Source organism: Podarcis erhardii (assembly GCF_964252035.2).
Source record: "Podarcis erhardii genome assembly, chromosome: 3".
Taxonomy (NCBI): domain Eukaryota; kingdom Metazoa; phylum Chordata; class Lepidosauria; order Squamata; family Lacertidae; genus Podarcis; species Podarcis erhardii.
In genome coordinates, this window is record NC_138507.1 from 36,821,801 (window position 1) to 36,840,856 (window position 19,056).

The 19,056-nt window shown below is 41.1% G+C and overlaps 1 protein-coding gene across 5 annotated transcripts in view; it reads left to right on the forward strand.

Annotated features, from left to right (window-relative positions):
- The window catches only part of ADGRB3 (adhesion G protein-coupled receptor B3), a 450,119-nt gene that overhangs the window by 153,136 nt on the left and 277,927 nt on the right, over positions 1-19,056 (forward strand). For 4 of the 5 annotated variants that reach the window (XM_081856759.1, XM_081856756.1, XM_081856755.1 and 1 more), the window contains exon 3: positions 12,181-12,291. The exons of the other annotated variant lie outside the window; for it this stretch is intronic. In XM_081856759.1, coding sequence (XP_081712885.1) covers positions 12,181-12,291 — 111 coding nt within the window. The remainder of the gene's footprint in view (positions 1-12,180; positions 12,292-19,056) is intronic. 5 annotated transcript variants of the gene reach the window in all.

The window sequence follows — 19,056 nt, forward strand, 5'->3', positions numbered from 1 at the left end:
GCATTAAGAAGGACTGTAGTGGAAAGGGAAGTTAGCATATGCAAAGGGAGGTGGGGGTCAGTCTCAGCAATTTATGTGGCAGGAGATAAGCATACTTGTCAGTATTAATACAGGATTCATTTCAGCCAGCTGATTTATTCTATTCATATATAGGATTCTTGCTTTGTGACCTACTGTTGTTCTCATGATGCAGCATAGATTATGAAATGCCTACATGGGTAGCAGGGAAGATGCTGATACTGGGCTACCTGTGTGACTTTCCAGCAAATGCTTCTCTCCTTTTCTCATCTTTGCGAACAGCTTTCAAATGAAGCTTCATGGGAAGGGAGGGAAGACTATTTGGGTGTGTGACTCCCTTTCTGCCACCTGAGGAACAACAGAGCTGTCAGCCCCTGATAATTGCCAGTAACCTGTGTTTATCTACATTACCTGGTCAATTTGAGAAAGGTCATTTTGGGTTTACTGCAAGCCATTTTTCATTTGGCTTTATTGTTTCAGCATTGATCTGAGTCACTCATTCCAGGCAGATCCTTGTTGCACAAGGTCTTCCCGGTCTACCTGTTCTTTATGTGTGAATAGAGCAGGGAAGATGGAGAACAAGGAAAAGAGGGGGTGTCCTTTACCTCCAGCAGCGAGTATATTTGCTGGCGGTGAAATTGTTTGTACCCAGATGTACACTTAATCAAGATTTGCATGGTTTCTCTTTTCTTGATTGGAAGCATAGCAATCTAGGCACTGCAGGAGCTTGCTCCATGATGACAGTAGGGCACAAAGCACATGGCAGAGTTTCAGAATGTATGCAAGATGCTCCTCTGGTCCTTTCTTGTAGAATGGAAGCACAGCCTGTTTTGGTGCTTTGCATGGTACCCACCAACACACCTTCTGGGTGCAGCTTTCCTTTATGAATTCCATCAGATTGAGGAGGGGATAAGGATGAGGAGAGGCCAATGATGGAATCTTACCCCACATCTTAAGGGCCATCAGCATAGCCCTTTCTCTCTAGTGGTGAGACATGATTGTACTCACAAAACTTTATAATAAGGACTTCTTTGACTTTTCAAAGGAAAGTGGGGCAAAGCTACAATACACTTACTTATTTACAATGCACTTACAAAGCTACAATGCATTTACTAATACAGTGGTACCTCGGGTTACGAACTTAATTCGTTCCGGAGGTCCATTCTTAACCCGAAACCATTCCTAACCTGAGGCGCACTTTCACTAATTGGGCCTCCCACTGCTGCCGCACCACCAGCGTGCGATTTCCGTTCTCATCCTGGGGCAAAGTTCTCAATCCAAGGTACTACTTCCGGGTTAGTGGAGTTTGTAACCCGAAGCTTTTGTAACCCAAAGCGTTTGTAACCCAAGGTACCACTGTATAAGATGCTGCAGCTAAAAGGCATTGAACTGCTCCTTTAAGTTACATCCATTGTGAGGTATTCTTAATTTTATGCTGGGTGGCCATCCCCCCCAACCTCAATTCAGATATTAGAAAACCAGAATTTATTGCATTAATCAGAGATAAGTAATACTTTCCAGATTTATTAGTACTGTTTTCTGCCTACAATATCTGCAGATGGTAGGAGAGAGATTAAGTGCTTTTTAGGCACATCATTTTTTACTAAAAGTTTTGTGTTTGCATACACGTAGTAGTATATTGGTAAAGGTTTATTAAAGTCTGCTATGTGCTGAATATTGTATAATGACTGTCCATATTTCCACTATGAAATTAGCTGAATATTGTCTGCATTTGCCTATTGAAATTCTCAAATCAGGTTTTTACTTAAATCTGGGTAGTTGTTTATTGTTGTCAGATGTTTACGGAGCATCTGTGAGTTAAGTGATGCAAACTTCAACATACAATTGGATCAGATCCACTTTCTGTTCTGCATCACCCACTGTGATCAATAATGTTGGAAAATATAAGCACTATAGTATATGCTTCAGTGTGTATATACAGCCCCTAGTTAACGACTGTGGAATAATACTGGTCAAACTGGTGATAGTTTTGTTTATGTATTTATTTTATTTATGTAATTATTACATTTATATACCACGTTTTATCTTCCAAGGACCTCAAGGTGGTGTACATGTTTCTCCTCTTTCCCATTTCACCCTCACAACAACCCTGTGAGGTAGGTTAATCTAAGAGATGGTGGCTGGCCGAAGGCTACCCAGTGAGCTTCATGACTGAGTGGGGAGATCTGAGCCAGAGGTAATAAAATATCTGTGCCACAGTTGATATCACGCCATTCTCCATGGAACTAACACAGCCAAAAAGGCAAACAAAAACTATGTGAGAAGCTGTCTCATTACTCCTTTTTTTATACCTGCAGGACCAGACAGTGACCACTGTAGGTGAGGTTTATATACATCTCTAATGGCAGAAAACTACAAAATGTGATTCTTGGGCTTAAATGTACCTGTGTGGAAAAAGAAAACATTATTTTTTACTTTGTTGTGCCGTACACCTAACAAGAAAAACTCCATATGCTGTAATATGGAGTACTTAAATCCATCACTCCAATGATTTATGGTATCTCTTAGGTAATTATTTTATTATGCTTTCCTCTAGTTAGAGGTGTATAGCAGAGCAATGCCCAGCAATCTTTTATTCAGTCCGGTAGTTTTAAATGGCAGTAAATAAATTCTTCTGCATTTTGCATAGTTACCAATATCAGCTGTCAATTCTCTGTTCTGGCAATAAATTGTTCCTGAGAAATCACAGTGGCAACAGATCTAAGCTGATCAGCATTGTCTAGGCACAAAACAAAACATCACGCCTCTATGGAACCAAATCCATTTTTGTTTTGTGAATAAACAGTATGCATACACTTTGCACTCCCTCAATTTATGAATCGTTAACACAAACAGCAGATATTGACAAATTATCCACAGTAAATAGAAGTATGTGACAGGAAGTTTTAGATGGAATAAATATGCTTCTTTAAGCCACTCATATTTTACTGCTAAAAATAGTTTGCTGAAAAATATATACAGTAACTGACAAACCATTATAAATGTACAATGTCGAGGCAGAATGGTTTTAAATAAAAATCAGCTATGGGTTATTTTTAGCTCATTAGTTCAAAAAATTTGAGAGCCACAAGCCTTGAATTTGGACATTATTAAAGTATTTTAATTTTAAAAACAAAACTGGGATCCACTTCTGTACACATTATATTAAAGGGAAAACCTAATGTAAATTGTATTACTCTGTTTTTGCTTATTAAGTGCCAACACTCATCATGAATTAATTTATTTTTCTCCAGCGGATTCTATTTAAATAGATTTATGCACTTTTCATTTTTAAAGGAATTCACAAGGGCCAAGGCCTGTCCCCTCTCAAGGGGTGGACCGCTAGCTGGGCAGGTAAGCTCTTTGGTATAGCTACCATGCCTTAGGGTGTCAGACGTGAGCTGCTCTACTCAGAAATCAGGGGCTTCCAGACCCACAAACCTGTTTCAATAGGGGGAAATGTAGCATATCCAACCTGCCTCCAAGTAAAGCTATACATAGGAGGAAAATGGTGCTTCCATTACTGAGCATGTACTTGGTATCAGCAATATGCAAAGGTACAGCAATTTTGTGGTCCCTGTCCAGCCATCTTACAATTGATTGGCAAATGATTTGGGTTTAGTTTGCAATGCATTAAATAAATCAACAACCTATGTGGGGCAGAGGCATATTTTAAACTGAGTCAAGAAGACCTGCAGTCTTTGAATTTTTAGTTTAACACAAGTATGTTTAAAATTCATCCAGCAGAAGACAACAGGTCTGGAAAGTCAAAGTTTAAATCATGGAGAGTCTGTTGATCAAAGCTTTGCAAGTGCTGTCCATATTTTATACCTATCCATTTTGGTATTTGTACAGCTCAGTGGTAGAGCATCTGCTTGCATGCAGAAGATCCCTGGTTCCATTCGCAGCATCTGGAGTTAGGCCTGGGAGAGACTCCAGCCTGACACCCTGCAGAACCATTGCCCATCCATTGTAGACAATCTCTTGAGTGCAATATGCAAGACTTCTAGTTGTTCCACACATCTCTTTCATCAGACTGTGTGATCTTATGAAGAATAGTGGTAGTTTAGAGAGGTAACTATGGACTTAACCACACTTACTTTTCTTCTGTGCTTTTAAGTTCCGTGTCTGAGTGCCCCCCTTCCCCCCCTCCAGTTTTCTCCATGAAAACTTACTCTTTAAAGCTTAATCAGAAGAAACAGCAATCCACAAAAAACCCAAATTGACGTTTGCTCTGATTGAGTGCGAAAGAGTGATTTTTTTTTGCAGGGAAAGCTCCAGGGTAAAAAGTGCAGACCTGAGCCTAGAAAGAGTGGGGCAAAAGGTAAGTATGGGTAGCTTTATAACGTGTAGCACATTTTACAAGGGCTGAAAGCACTTCACATCCTTGCAATAGTCTTCAAAGTAGTTCTAATAATAGTTCTGCTTGGGGGCTTCCTAGAGGCATCTGGCTGCCCATGGTGAGAACAGGCTTCTGGACTGGATGGGCCTTTGGCCTGACCCAGCAGGCCCATTCTTACAGTGTTCAAAAGAACAGTCCTCCCAGTGCAGGGAAATAAAGAAATACTGGGCTGGTTCAGACAAAAAGCTGAATCATACTCTAGTGTTATGAGAATGAGCCTAGGGAAGCCTCAGACTCATCTGCTTCCTTTCTCCCTCTCTGGTGCAGCTAAAAAAAGGCCATCGGAATGTTTATTCTGTTTTAGATTACTGTACAGTAATCACAGCTTGCTGTTTCTTTGAACCCAACAAACAGTGGTCAAGCTTAACCACAATTTGTTGTAAGAATCCCATGATCCTGGATCGTTGGCCATACTGGCTGGGGCTGATGGGAGTTGGAGTCCAACAACATCTGTCAGGCAGGCTGAAAAGAAGCTGGTTTGTTTCAACAAACTATAGTTAAGGATAACCACAGTTTTTGCTGCAGACATCATGCTAAACCCTGATTAATCTAAAATGGAAGATGAAGCTTCCAATCTCTTTCACGTGGCCATATGGCAGGAGGTTCATACCCATCAACTGTCCCAATTTTAGCAGGACACTCCCAGATTTACAGAAACCATCCTGACTCTTGATTTGACCTGCGAATGTCATGCTTTTGCCCTCCAGTTTCACAGCCACTGATCTCAGGGAGGAGGATGAACTGACACTTGTCCTGAGCCTCTCCATGGCAGCTGGCTGAAGTAGAGAGGATTTCACAGCACATCCCGAGGCTGGGACTCCCCTCAGGCGGCAGCGACTGCGACCCCACTGCAGCTCAAGCACAGTCCCCTCCCTCTTTCCTCTCACCCACCTGCTGCACGCTTCCTCATGGGTAAGCAGGCAGAGCAGTCATGGGAGGGGTGAAGGGAAAGGAGGGACCTGGTGTGTACGTGCGCACTCACATGTGCTCCCACCCCGAGGTGATAGCAGCAGCTTTGGCAAGCCGGGCAAAGCTCACTTATAGACAAGTCGAGTCAAAAACTGCCTTCCCTTCCCTCTGGAGTGCGTGAGCTCCTTGACAGTTTTTTCTTGACTGCATTTGTTGTCGTCATGATCATCAGACCCAAGAGGTGGAAGGGGCTGTGTTGGTGCTGAGTGAGAATTGCAGGAAGGGTGGAGTGTTGTTTTCTTTCCCTCTACCACCTCCAGTTTAAGTGTGAGAGTTTGGTTTCTACATGGTTCTTCTTTGTGAGTGGAGGCATCGGTGGCTCAGCTTTTGGTCACGCATGTCTGGGTGGGAACGATAGAAGCCTGGGGGTTGCTTTGCAGCCCAAGCTATCTCTGTACCCTCATTGAATGCATTTCCATCTCTCCACCCTTGTTGCATGCCGCTGCGTCCCCCCCCCCTCACCTCTGGGTGTGAGGGGATGGCAGTGGCTTAGGTGGAAAGCAGCTGAGGTGTCAAGAAGGGAGAGGAGAGTGGTGGCAGGAATCCTAGTGCTGCTCCAGAAAGACAGTCAGATTGAGTCCTTCCTGACCAACACCTCCTGTTGTGGTTTTGTTTTCATTTGTGTGGGGGGGGGGTCTGTTCTGTCATCATTCCCCCATTCACTTGCTCTCATAGGTTTGGTGTAGGGAAGTAATAAGTGCCCCCCACTTCTTTCCCACACATACCTTCTGTCAGATGTTGCTCTTGCATCCTCTACCTCTAGCCTGCATGGGGGAATGTTTTCTGCCTCTCTTCCCCTCCCCTGAACACGCTTCAACCTGACTTAATAACAACAACACAATGCAGAGTGCTTAAGTTCTTGTTACACGGGGCGGGGGGTGTAGAGGCTCTGTATTTCCTCATCCCTTCAGGTTGTGACTAAGCAAAATCATCATGCATAATGAGCACTCCAATTTTAATTGGCAGCATGTTGGAGGGTATGGAGCATGGGTAGGAAAACTAAGGCCCGGGGGCCAGATCCGGCCCAATCGCCTTCTAAATCCGACATTTTTTACATGAGTAGAATGTGTCCTTTTATTTAAAATGCATCTCTGGGTTATTTGTGGGGCATAGGAATTCATTCATTTCCCCCCCCCCCAAAAAAAAAATATAGTCTGGCCCCCACAAGGTCTGAGCGACAGTGGACCGGCCCCCTGCTGATGGAGTCTTAGAATGCTAACTGTGTGTACCAGGCCAAGGGCACGTCTAAGGCTGTCTATTCAAATCTCACTGCACTGAGATTTGAAGTGGGAGGACATATTGGCTATCCTTTCACACTGACATGGTGGGATTGAACTAATGAGTGGAAATCCTGAATAATGACCACTACCACCACCACCCCAGTCCTCCCCCTGCATATACACTCTTGCAGCCAAAATTGACAATTGGGGAGAACTCCAGGTATAGCACACAGGGGGAAGATAGGGGTTTCGTTCCATCTGGTAAGCTGAAATGTTTGCCTGAGGGAACCCTTTGCTTTAGTGCAACATTGATTCCACCCACAGAAAATATAACCCCCCCTGCCTCTCTGTAGCATTATTCCTGGCCGTTGGGATAACCCAACAGATACTCTTTAACAGCTGTTGAAGGGTGGTTGGAATATGTTTTTCTTTTCTTTTTTCTTTTTTAGTATTTTGCCATCATACTGAGGAATTCCCCAGGGAGAATTACATGTGGGAATACATAACCTGAGAGTTCCTTTTTAATTGGAATGTATTCAGAAGCAGGGGTGAACAGTGACCTGCTTGGACATGTTTATCCTTTCAATTCAGTTAGTTCAGCAAAGCACAGGTGAATCAAAGCGACTATCAGAATTGCCCTGTTTTCTTCATCCTTCATATTAATAATTTGGGTTTTGGGGGTTTTCACTCAAGCCGTACTCAGGAGAATATCCTACTGATTTTTATTATTATTTATTTGCTGTAGCAGAATATGGAAGGAGGAAAAACAGAAAGAAAAAGCAGATTCTCATTTTTACTGCAACGATCTGCAGCTTAAAATTAAGGCCCATCCTGCCATCTAGTGATGAAATATATATATATATATATATATATATATACACACACACACACACACACACACACACACACCAGCCAGTTGTGGGTGTGACTAAAACACCTATTGAGAGGAAATTTAGAAAAACAACGTGAAGTAACAGCAAATGATGCTGAACGCTCTGTGCTGTTTCACTTGGTGTGACAGAACTGTGCTAGGAAATATGGAAAAAAGGAATAATGCATTAAAAAGTGTCAAGCTTCCTGGGTCTTAAAATGAAGCTTATCTATAGAAGCAAAGCACCTTTTCTGGTTTCAGCATTAATCGTCTAATACAGCTCTTCATACTGATTATTTGCAGATCTCTCCAGACAGGCAATTTTGCATTTTGGCTTGGGAAATTTTCATATGTGCTGGTATGGGCACCCATATCAAGGAGGCAGCAGTAATTTTTATACAGGTTTTTATCTTCCCACCCCACCCCTGGCAATCACACCAATTAGGTGTATCACAGCACAGCAGTGTTTTGGCTGAAACCAGGAGTGGTGCAGAGCCCTGAAACTTATCCACAATCCAGAGAAGTACATAGATAAATCCATGGGGAATCCCCATTCTTCTTCGTCCCTCAACCCTTGTGCCATTTTCAATGTGCTTTTGGGAAAATTTGATATATTTTGTATACGGCACCTCAGTGCTAAACCTGTTGGCCATGATCCAGCTCCAGTCATATGTAACTAGTAGTACATAATGTCAAGTAGCTCTGGAAGGGTACACCATAGAGCACATTAGTGGGCCAGCCTATTTAGTTTCATTGTGATGTTGTACCAGTAGGAGAACCTTTGAACTTTTATCTTCAGCACTACAGCATAGCGCTACAAAGCTGTGTTCCTTAAGCAGTTTTCATCAACCTAGTGCCCTATAAATGTTTTTAGCTGCATTTTCAATCAGCCCCAAACAGCCCAGTGAATCCTTACCTACAGACTGGAGATTCAGCAGCCTGGCATTCACTGTTACTGTTTACATTATTTTTTTTAACGGTGCATTAAAGTCCAGGAGGAGCCCTATGGTTGCATGCCTTCTCTCCAACACACACATATTACAATGTAGGCATTACACCTCAATGCATCTTTAGACTGTGATTGTATGCCCACTGCCTTACCTATAAAGTCACTGGAGATCAAATATGGATTAAGTCATTGTGTCTGGTCTATTATGAAGTTCTGTAAGCACAGGGCATTTCTTGTTGCTATATACTGTATTTTTCGCCCCATAAGGCGCACCGGCCCATAGGACGCACCTAGTTTTTTGGGGGGGAAATAAAGGGGAAAAAATTATTCCCTCCCCCAGGCATGGGGCTGGGGCGGGAAGCTGTCCCTCGAGCTTGTGGGGCTGATGGCGGGGAGAAGCCAGCCTTCAAACCAAGTCAGGGAACAGCGGGAAAGGCGCGCTGCACCTCTCCGGCTATCCCCTGAGTTTGCGGGGCTGGCGACGGGGAGGAGCAGGCTTCTCCCACTGCCAGCCTTCTAACCAAGTCGGGGGACAGCGGGAAAGGCGCGCCGTGCCTCTCCCGCTGTCCCCCGAGCTTGTGGGGCTGGCAGTGGGGCTCTCCTGAAGCCTGGAGAGCGAGAGGGGTCGGTGCGCACCAACCCCTCTCGCTCTCCAGGCTTCAGCGAAAGCCTGCATTCGCCCCATAGGACGCACACACATTTCCCCTTCATTTTTGGAGGAGAAAAAGTGTGTCCTATAGGGTGAAAAATACAGTATATTGTTTGGGTAAATAATCTCCCCTCAAGTGTGCACACATTTTTCCATATCATTGGTAGCACTACATTGCTGGGTACCAAACTGTAATCCTACTCAGCTGCTATCCCATGACATGAAGACATTTGTCAGCATTTAGAAGCCATATTGGGTTGAGTTCTGCCTTGCTCTCTGGCCCCTGTGTGACAAAGTCCTCAGAGGTGGTTTTTGGGCAACACAACCAATTTCCACACACAGAGCACAGAGCTGAGGGGGCATCTTTCTGCCTCCTTCCAAAAGCCTAGTAAACTCTTGTAAGGTGTAAGGTCTCTGATGGGGTCCTTGAGTCCTCCTCTCTCCTTTCCAAAGTCTTATTAGTGCTTACCCAGCTTCGGGAAGGAGATGGGAGGGCTCTAGGACCCTGCCAGAGTTCTCACACCTCCTCCCCAAAGCCTAGAGCCTCACTTACCCTGATTTGGGAAGGCAGTATGAGGGCTGGGTAGGGGCATCAAATTTTGGCCTTGCACAGGGTGCCACATTGCCAATGTCCACCCCTGAAGATCTGAACCTCCTATTAGTTCTATTATTCATACTGTCCAGTGCAATCAAGCTAGATAATCACCTAATATCTTGAATTTGCAATCCCATGAACACATATGAGATACTAAGTTCCATTTAACTCAGTAGGACCTGTATGGACTGTGATGTTAGAAGATCTACTATCTTTGGGGTTTGTTCAGCATATCTAAACAAGAACTTTGAAAGGTGAGGAAAATGAGGAGAAATAACCTTGTCTTCCATCCAAAGTGAAGGGGATCAGGCACAGAGGGATAGGCAAGAAAGGAAGCAGTGACAACAGGGGTGGTGATAAGCAGAAAGATGGATGCCACCCACAGAGCAGGGAACCACTGAGACCATCATTCTCAGGGGCCCCTCAGTAGCCTGGATCCCGCACAAGCTGATGGGCCTCAAATGGGTAGAAGTTTCACACTTTTTTATTAATTGGAACGTATATATATATATTTAACCCCGTAGTTACAGTATCTGTTTAATTCCAACTTTTAACTGTAACTCCCAGTGAACTTTCTAATAATTGTAGTAATGCTACTACTAGTAGTAATGATCATAATTTTAAAAAATATTGTTTCTGCACCAGGAAATGCAAACCATCGAGTAAAACTAAGTTTAGATTTAGCATTGGGGGGAGGAATGGGTTGAATATTAAACATTAAATTCCGTAGGCATTTTAAGAATTCATGTAAAATGTATCAGAAAATTCACAAATTTATTTTATTAATAAGGTTTTTAAAATATTCGCTGTAAGATGCAAAATGTGCAGCTATTCTTAGCGTGGATAATTATTACTATTTAAATAAAAAATAAAATTGAACCATGAATATTTAGAGACTTGTACCATTTTGGAAAAATGAAAACCTTTCAAGTATTAAGAGAGAGAACTCAAAATTTCTTAGGAGTGTGGGACCTGTCACTGGGTTTATAGCAAGCCCTCCGCTCACAGAAGGGTGTCATTTGTGAGCACTGGCACAGCAAGGTGTGAGTTATACGCACAACCACCACAATTTGACCACTGCAGCCTTTATTCAAACTATCTTTGCCTTGCATATTACTTTCACATCGAGACTCCAGATTTCATCCATCAATACACAGGCAAATGGAACCTGACTGTGAGCCCAATAGTGACCACTCAGCTCTCACTCTCTTCCGATGCATTTGCATGGAGGTTGTCATATATACAAAACGGCTCATAGAAAGGAGCAGGGCTTTCTTTCAGTCGGAACTTGCCGGAACTCAGTTCTGGCATATCTCAGGTGGGCCTCATTGCTGTTCCATGAGAACAGTGAATTCTGGCACCTCCTTTTCTAGAAAAATAGCACTGGGAAGGAGCTTGGAAAAGGGGCTGTTGCAATGTGGGATTTCACATTATTAAGGACTAATGATGTCTGCTACAGTGATCTCAACCAACACAGTGGCCCTGCTCGTTCCTGAGGCACTTCCCACCATGAATGTGATTGAGGCCTACTTGTGTGTGCTGTAGGGAACTCATCTGTACATCTTGAATTTGGCGCCCTGGTGCTTATTGTGATGGCTTACCTGCCTCTGTTACTGATATAAACACACTGTGATGTTGCATGGCTGTAGGTGCCCAGGCACCCAGTCATAAGCATTTATGTACAGGCATAGCAAATCTTAGGCTCAAGCTGTTAGAGGTTAAGTGATTTGCCAAAGGCAGTGAAGAAAATTATCAGCAGAGCTGGGTTTTATTTCAAGCAGCATCTCACGATTCCCACATGGGAGTTTTTAACATAGATTTTCCCCTATTAAAATCAAAGAGAGTTCTGTTTTAGAATCAACAGCAGGGGGAAAAAGCCTCGGGCCTTCCACACGCTTTGTTAATAACTATGAGAGTTTTCTGAAGCAATGAAAGTAACAGACACAGCTGCCATTGCATCCAGCTTATCACTGAGCATTTTATGGGCCACTTCATTATGTGACATTGTCTCTGTTCTCATGAAGATATGCTTACCAGTCCATCAGGCTGAATGATGAGCAGGGAAGGTGTTGATCTCCACAGGAAACACTAGCTTCTGTCATAGAACAACAACACTTAACTCAGTGGTGGTAGTTCTCTGGTGTGGTTTGCACTGATTTAAAATATTCTGAGTAAAATGTCTCCAGTCTAAATAACTGATTTTTGTCCTGCAACTGATTTTTAGTATGTGTCAAAATACTGATATGTTTCTATTTCCTATTTAAACAAGCCTCTGGTTTAAAACTCTCTCCAGACACAGAATTAAGCCTAATTATAATTTTTTATCTAGCCTAGCAAACTAAGTTGGTGTTAATTGCCATGGTCTGAAGTTTTACCAGTGCCCTCTCCAGGTGGTTTTTTTTATATTATTTTTGTTATTTTTTGACAAACATATTGCATGAGATAGTATGTAATTTTTTGAGAAATGTCTGCACACAAGCTTTCATAAACCTTTATTCTGTCTTTAGAATTTGGAATGATGGGAGATCATACAATTAAAAGTCAGCGACCTCGATCTGTTCATGAGAAAAGGGTCCCTCAGGAACAAGCTGATGCTGCTAAATTTATGGCACAAACTGGTAATACATTAGTTACATTTTTTCTACTTACTGTGTTTAATTTTAGAAAAGCCACTGCATGTCTCCATAATCTTTTGCTGCATATTTGTCAGTTTTCTAAGCTGATACTTTTTTTAAGCCATTTCTTCTTATTTTTATTTTTGCCACCAGTTAAAGTCCATAAATAAAGTAGCCGAAAATTAGACAGATTGTTTATAAACAAACAGTGTCAAATGTGAATACTGTTAAATTTGTCCTCCTTTAAATATAAAGCAATATCTTTTTAATATAATAATGATGTTGAATGTAAACATTTAAGGAAAAGCACACAAAACAACACAGCTTCTTAGAAGGAAATTAAGTGTAGCCCCTATTAAGGACACATATGCCTGTTTCATAAATAAGATGCCTAGATACTCACAGAGTAGTCTCGGGGCCATATCTGTGCCCCTGGGAGTGCCTTTCCTCTCCCCACACAAGGTGCCAATTAGCATGCACAATAATAATAAAGAGGTACTGATATATGGACCCATGAGACTTGTTAGCACTTCTCCTGGGTGGGAGCAGAGTTGGCCCATTCCCTTGATTCCTCCTCAAAGTGACTGGATAGTTACTCAATGGGAAATCAGAAAACCAGAAGTAATATAAAATAAAAACCTGCACTTACCGTACAAACCTGTATATGCTTACTCAGAAGTAAATATGAATGGGTGGAACAAAAAGTTCCACTACCTTATTCCCAGATGAGTGAGTGTTAGGCATTGAGTGCAGCTCTCATAGGTACTTCAAAGTGTACTAGTGCATTGCATCTCATAAGGGGATCCCAGTCATTGTCTTAGGCTGTGCATACATATTTGCACATGGCTATATCTGGATCAGATGCCAGAAAGTTTGCTAAACCAGTTAAAGCACTTGAAGACTAGCAAATGAACCTGGCCAAATAGATCAATGCAAATAAAAAGTTATGCACATTGGTCGCTAAATGAAATTATTTACTCATAGAAGCTACACTGAAAAAGAAAAGACCAGTGTTGTTTCAGCAAGCTCGGTGCCATTTTTCTTTTGAATGAAGCTTTCTCTCCATAATTATTTATCAACTAGGATCACAATCCTTAAACCACTTACTCCACACTGTAGTGGGATTATTCAGGGGTAAATTACAGCCATTAGTACACATGCTTCTTTATCATTAGGCCACAAACGCCCAACCACTTATTCCATGTAATTCCATGAAATAAGTGTATGTGTGATGGAGTAAATTGTATTCAGAATGCAATCAAGGAATAGATTGTACCTGTTACGACAGTGTTTTGTAAGATTTAGCAAAATCTAACATCTTAATATGGAGGCCTTCATTGTATCTAAGGAGTAGGTGATGCCTTATAAGCTTCTAAGCTCTAGCTATTGTGTGGTAGGTCATATGATAATCATATCTCCTCCCACCCTTGATATCCATTGCTGGGTAATTGATGTAATCAGTGGTCCCTTGTGGGGTGACTGATTATAGAAGTTGCACAAGTTCAAGTTATCAAGTGATACCTTATAGTTATCACCCAAATAGCACAGTTTCTGAACTTACCATCCATTGATTGTGCTAAATGGCACACTGTGTTTCCTGAAATGTCTTGCTCTGTACAAGATATTAAGCATGAACCCACCAATCCCCTCACCCACATTATCCCCCAACCATAGTGCTTATACAGCCACATTAGTAAATTAGCTATGATTCTATTATGGTGCATCCTGATTTTTCAAAGTATAGGTATAGCACGCCACTATACTTCTAGAGTAGGAACACTCAAAACACTCTAGCAAAATTAAGCAGAAGACTCTTATCATGAACATCACTATCTGGAAAACTTCACCTTTAAGGGGAGCTGCTTCAGTATGGTAGAATCCTACACTGTGGGGGCATGACTGTGAATAATGTGGCCACATGGGCTGGGCTGACCATATGCATATTTCCCCATGGAATTGACATGCTCTCTCACAGTGTACTGATTCCATGGGAAAGACCCATGTGATCAGCCCCACATAAGTGGTTTTGTACTATTCACATGTGCCCATGCAATGAGGTATCATATCACCTTGAAACAGCTCCCATGTTTTACGGGGGGGTGTGTGTGTGTGTGTGTGTGTGTGTGTAAGGATGTTAACTGAACATGGGAACAAGAGGCTGTGACCTGATACAGCACCACAAACATCTGATATAAATCACTCTCAAAAGAGGCATACATAAGGGGGCTCTCTGGATCATACCTTGAAACCCAGTTATAATGCCTAGAAAATATAAGTATGATTCAGTCAAAGTTAAGCTCTGTTAAGTCCCACTGGTTTTAAGCTAAGGGTGCGCTTTAAAATCTTCAGAGGAAATCAAGGGGCATAAGAGGATTTAACTTTGGTTTAATCAGTGGCCCATGTACAGCTGTAAATTATACATAGAATTCCAAAAGATATTTAGTCACATATCTCTTCCAGCAGCACTGGACTTTATTGACAATTCCAGCAGGTTTATTATATCAGCTTCTTCTGACCCATGCGCTTTTAGTCTGCTTCTTAGTCCCAAAGAATTACCATAGAACTGTGCCATAGTCTGCTGTAGCTCCTCTTATATATATAGATATATATGCAGTTTTGCTTTAGCATATACTTCAGTGCACTTACTTTGGTCCTTAGAAAACAGTACCCTCTATCCATTGTAAAAATATGAAGAGGTGATGATTATGAGGCAAATCCTCGCTTGAAAACGCTTGCATAATACCGAGGAAACAGTGGTCCACTTTGCATGCCACGCTAAGCCAAACTATGGCTTGCTGAGAACAAACAAGTGTGTGGATATCCAGAGCAAAAATCACAGGCACTCCACATCTTCCTTGATCCTCATGTTGCAGTGCTACCTGGCACTAAACTATGTTTTGGATCAGTGCTGCATATAACTCCAAACTAATGGTTTATGTAGCTCCCCTCCCAAACAATGAGATGTAACCAAGGTTTCCTCTTGGTTTACCACTTTTGATGTCTTGGGGAAGACAACCCATGAGGCTTCATGTAATGCTAAGCCAAACCATGGCTTACCTATTGGTAGTGCAGCAGCAACAGGACCAGGGGAGGAGTGAAGTGGCCACAATTTTTGCTCTGGGTACTCACAATTTTGCTCGTTCTTACCAAGCCATAGTTTGGTTAAGTGTTATATGTAAACTGGGCCATTCTGTAGCTTGCATACTGCAGAATAATTTATTTTACAAAATACTGTGCGCTTTTTTCAACATAGTTACTAATATCCATCTCTTACTTTTTTTTTCATCCTGGTTTTCTTTTCCTTTTCCTTTTTGGTACTGATCATTGCGTATGTGGTTCACTGTGCAGCTTTTCTTTTCTCTTGGTTAAATTAATGTTGTATCTCCTTCAGTAGAATCATTAGGATCTTCTAACATGCATCATAGATTTACCTGTACGCATTCAGAAATTAATAAGCCTGATAAAAAATGACTTTTGGATGTGGAATTCATTTGTTTCTGTGACTCAATATTATTCCTGGTTTATTTTCTTTTTATGTAAAGACAAATTAATAAAAAAAGAGTCTAGAAATAAAATCCTGGTTGCATGTCATGCCATACAATTATTTCTGCAAAATGGTCGAAATTGTTCAGAATAATGGATTTGTTCTCTCCTTGAACTCGTCCTTGCCCCCTGCAAAAACAAAAAACAAAAACAAAATTACAAAAAATTGGGGGGGGGGGTTTGGAATGTGTGTGTGCTAGGGAGTGGCAGATTGTGTGTGTCTGATAGCAGGCAATACAACATGTCCAAACATTTCGGGGTGAAATTATGCTGCATTCATGTGCTCATTTATCACTCTGATGCTCACACAGAACTTTTGCCCCTGCAGACTGTCCCCTTCACTTCACTAGAACATGGAGAGCTAGTTTTGTACATGCATCATTTGCCCCCTTCCATTGAAAGGCGCAGGGAAACCTTTGTGGATGAGGAGATCTGTATATAAGCAGTGAAACAAATCTGTATAAGCATATCTAAAGACAAGATGACATGATCTCTGCTCCTGCAGAGATGTGGATTAATTTTGGCTTATTGTAAAACTGTCATCGTCTTGCATCTCCATGCATCTTATTTCTCTTTCAAAGTATGATCAGCAGGATGGAGGTGGGTGGGTTGCCGAATCATGACTAAACTAGGCAGCTGAGTGCATGGTGAAGGAAGGAGACAGTTTTCATATATCACAGCAAGCACACAGCTTATTGCAAGCAGGGCTTCGTGGTCATTGGTCCTAACAGCACAAGACTGCAGCATGACTGTCTGTTCCTTTCCAACCACAAGTTGTGCATTCCTCCAGATTGTCCTCTCTTTAGGCATAATGGATTGCAGAATTATAATGCAGGTAAGTGTTAAATGGATTCATGAGCTGCTCCAGTCAATAACTCATGCTTTTGCAACCCTTTTAAAATTAATTTTTAATATTTATTTATGGCCTAAATCACCCTTAGTGCTTTGAGGGAAAGTAACAATGCTTTAAGGACCGAGCCCATGAGAAAGTAAAACCATACTGCTACGTAAAACATCCCTTGTATCCTAATTTAGTACAAGGCATTAAATGGCAATTCAGAGGTCTCTGGCCCACACCTACATGCCTGCAAGCAGATTTTCCCATCCTCTTTCAAGGGAAGCAAAAAGAATTCAAAATCCTTGTTCGTGTTGGAGTTTCGTTTGCATGTTGTTCCCAGACTCTCAAGGAACCATTGTAGCAAGACGAGGCACTTGTCTGGCAAGATTGTGTAGAGTTGAGGGAATGGAGCAAAGCAAGGAAAAGGTATTTAAAACAACATCATCTCCCATTCATTTCAGTCGACATGAAGCATAGGCAGTGGTTCAGTCTATAGAAAAAAATTGAACCCCATGCACATCGGTGGAGCGTGCATATGCCCACCCCATTCTGCCCCCATTTTCAGGCCACTTCCAGGTCAGCAGTGACGAGTGTGTGTTTGATCGGATATCAGTCAGAGACATGTAAAATGGTCACTGCCTGTGTTGGAATTAGTTACATAAATATTCACTTGTTTGCAGCTTAAATATGCATATAGAAATTTGAGATAAATTACTACATTTAGATTTGTCCGTAGGGTAATCAGATGCAAAGGAGGACAAAGGTCCAAGGCATTTGATACTTGTGATAGGGAAAGAGAAAGAGATTTGATTCAGTTTGCATTTATAGGCGCACTTCACAATTTCCAAAACAATGAGCAACCAAAATGCAGCCATTCTTCAAAATTCACACTTGTCTGAATTTTGCAATGCAGTTCTCCAGCCAACTAATGTGTATGTATAACATATACCCAAACTGTGCATAAAAATAGTGAAAATAACATAAAAGCACATTATATTGGTGTAAAATGCTTTGCAAAAACATGTATGTTAGGCAAAATTCCATACATATGTGTTCATTAGGAGAAGTTTGCTGATGAATTTTCATTATGCTTTTTTAAACTCATGCAGAAGCTGAACTTCAATGTAGAACTGGGAAAAACCAAAATTGACAGGTTCTCCCATCCCTACTTATGAGGAAGAAATTGAGGTTAGGTGAAGCTTGCCTTGAACATTTGTCCTCCTCTGCATTTCAGACAACCTGCTCAGCAGTGCTTGTCACTGCCGATAATAACAAAATTCAATACCCAGTCATAATACATGTGTTCTATCTTTTGATTATCAAATCACAGAGACCCACACAACACTGAAAATGAAAATTTCTTACTTACTTACTTCGCCAAACCTTTATTAGGCATTACAAATATAGGCCATCATAAAACATCAATATATAAATTTGAAAAAATATATACAAAAACAACCATGTAAAATATGTCATAATGAGGATTTTCATTGGAATTTATTCCCACTAAATAGTGCCATTCACCACTCTAAGAGATACTATTGTCAATTTCAATAATAATGAAAATTTCAATAATAAGGAAGTACTATTAAGAATAAGAAAACACTATTATTACTGAATATTTAGATTTTAACGCTAGTACACTGTCAGTAGGTCATTGTGGGATAAATGATCATTTGCATTCAGTGTATAGATTTAATTTACATAATGAGGAACAAATTGAGCACAGCTTTGACTATGGGTTCCATTTTGGCCTTTCCTTTAAGCAACCTTGACAAAAGCAAAAGCAAATGTCAGGCATGTAGGAAATTAAATAAAATTTAAAAGCCTTACTTAGGAGTGTACAAGACTGTTACTGCAGCAAGATCTTTACCATGTTTTAAACAGGTCCCAGAGTATTGAATCCAGAGGAAGTTGGCCATGCTTTAGTCCCATTGAAATAAATGGGAGAAGTCTGTAATGGATAATTGTCATGACCTATTCTAATTATTATTTTTTTACGTGCTCCATTGATTTCAATTGATGGCTTAAATAGAATCTTAATGCTTTAAACTTGATTGTAAGTCAGATTGTAAGAATGTTTTGTGTTAGGCAACTAGCTAACTAAACATGACTGATTTCCTCTGGATCCAAACTTTAGTCAGTATTATTAGGGCTGCAAGACAAATATCCCTTTCATATACTTTATGTATATAGGGTGGGTTAAGTAAATACGCTCAAGGCCTTCCATTTCACAGAGGAAGTGAGAATATTATTGTTTTTATTACTATTATTATTATTATTTGCTTATTTATTTATCCCCTACCTTTTTCCCTGACAGGACTCAAGGCGGCTTACATATAAAAATGAGAACTACTAAATACATAGGCAAAACCCAGCAACCATTT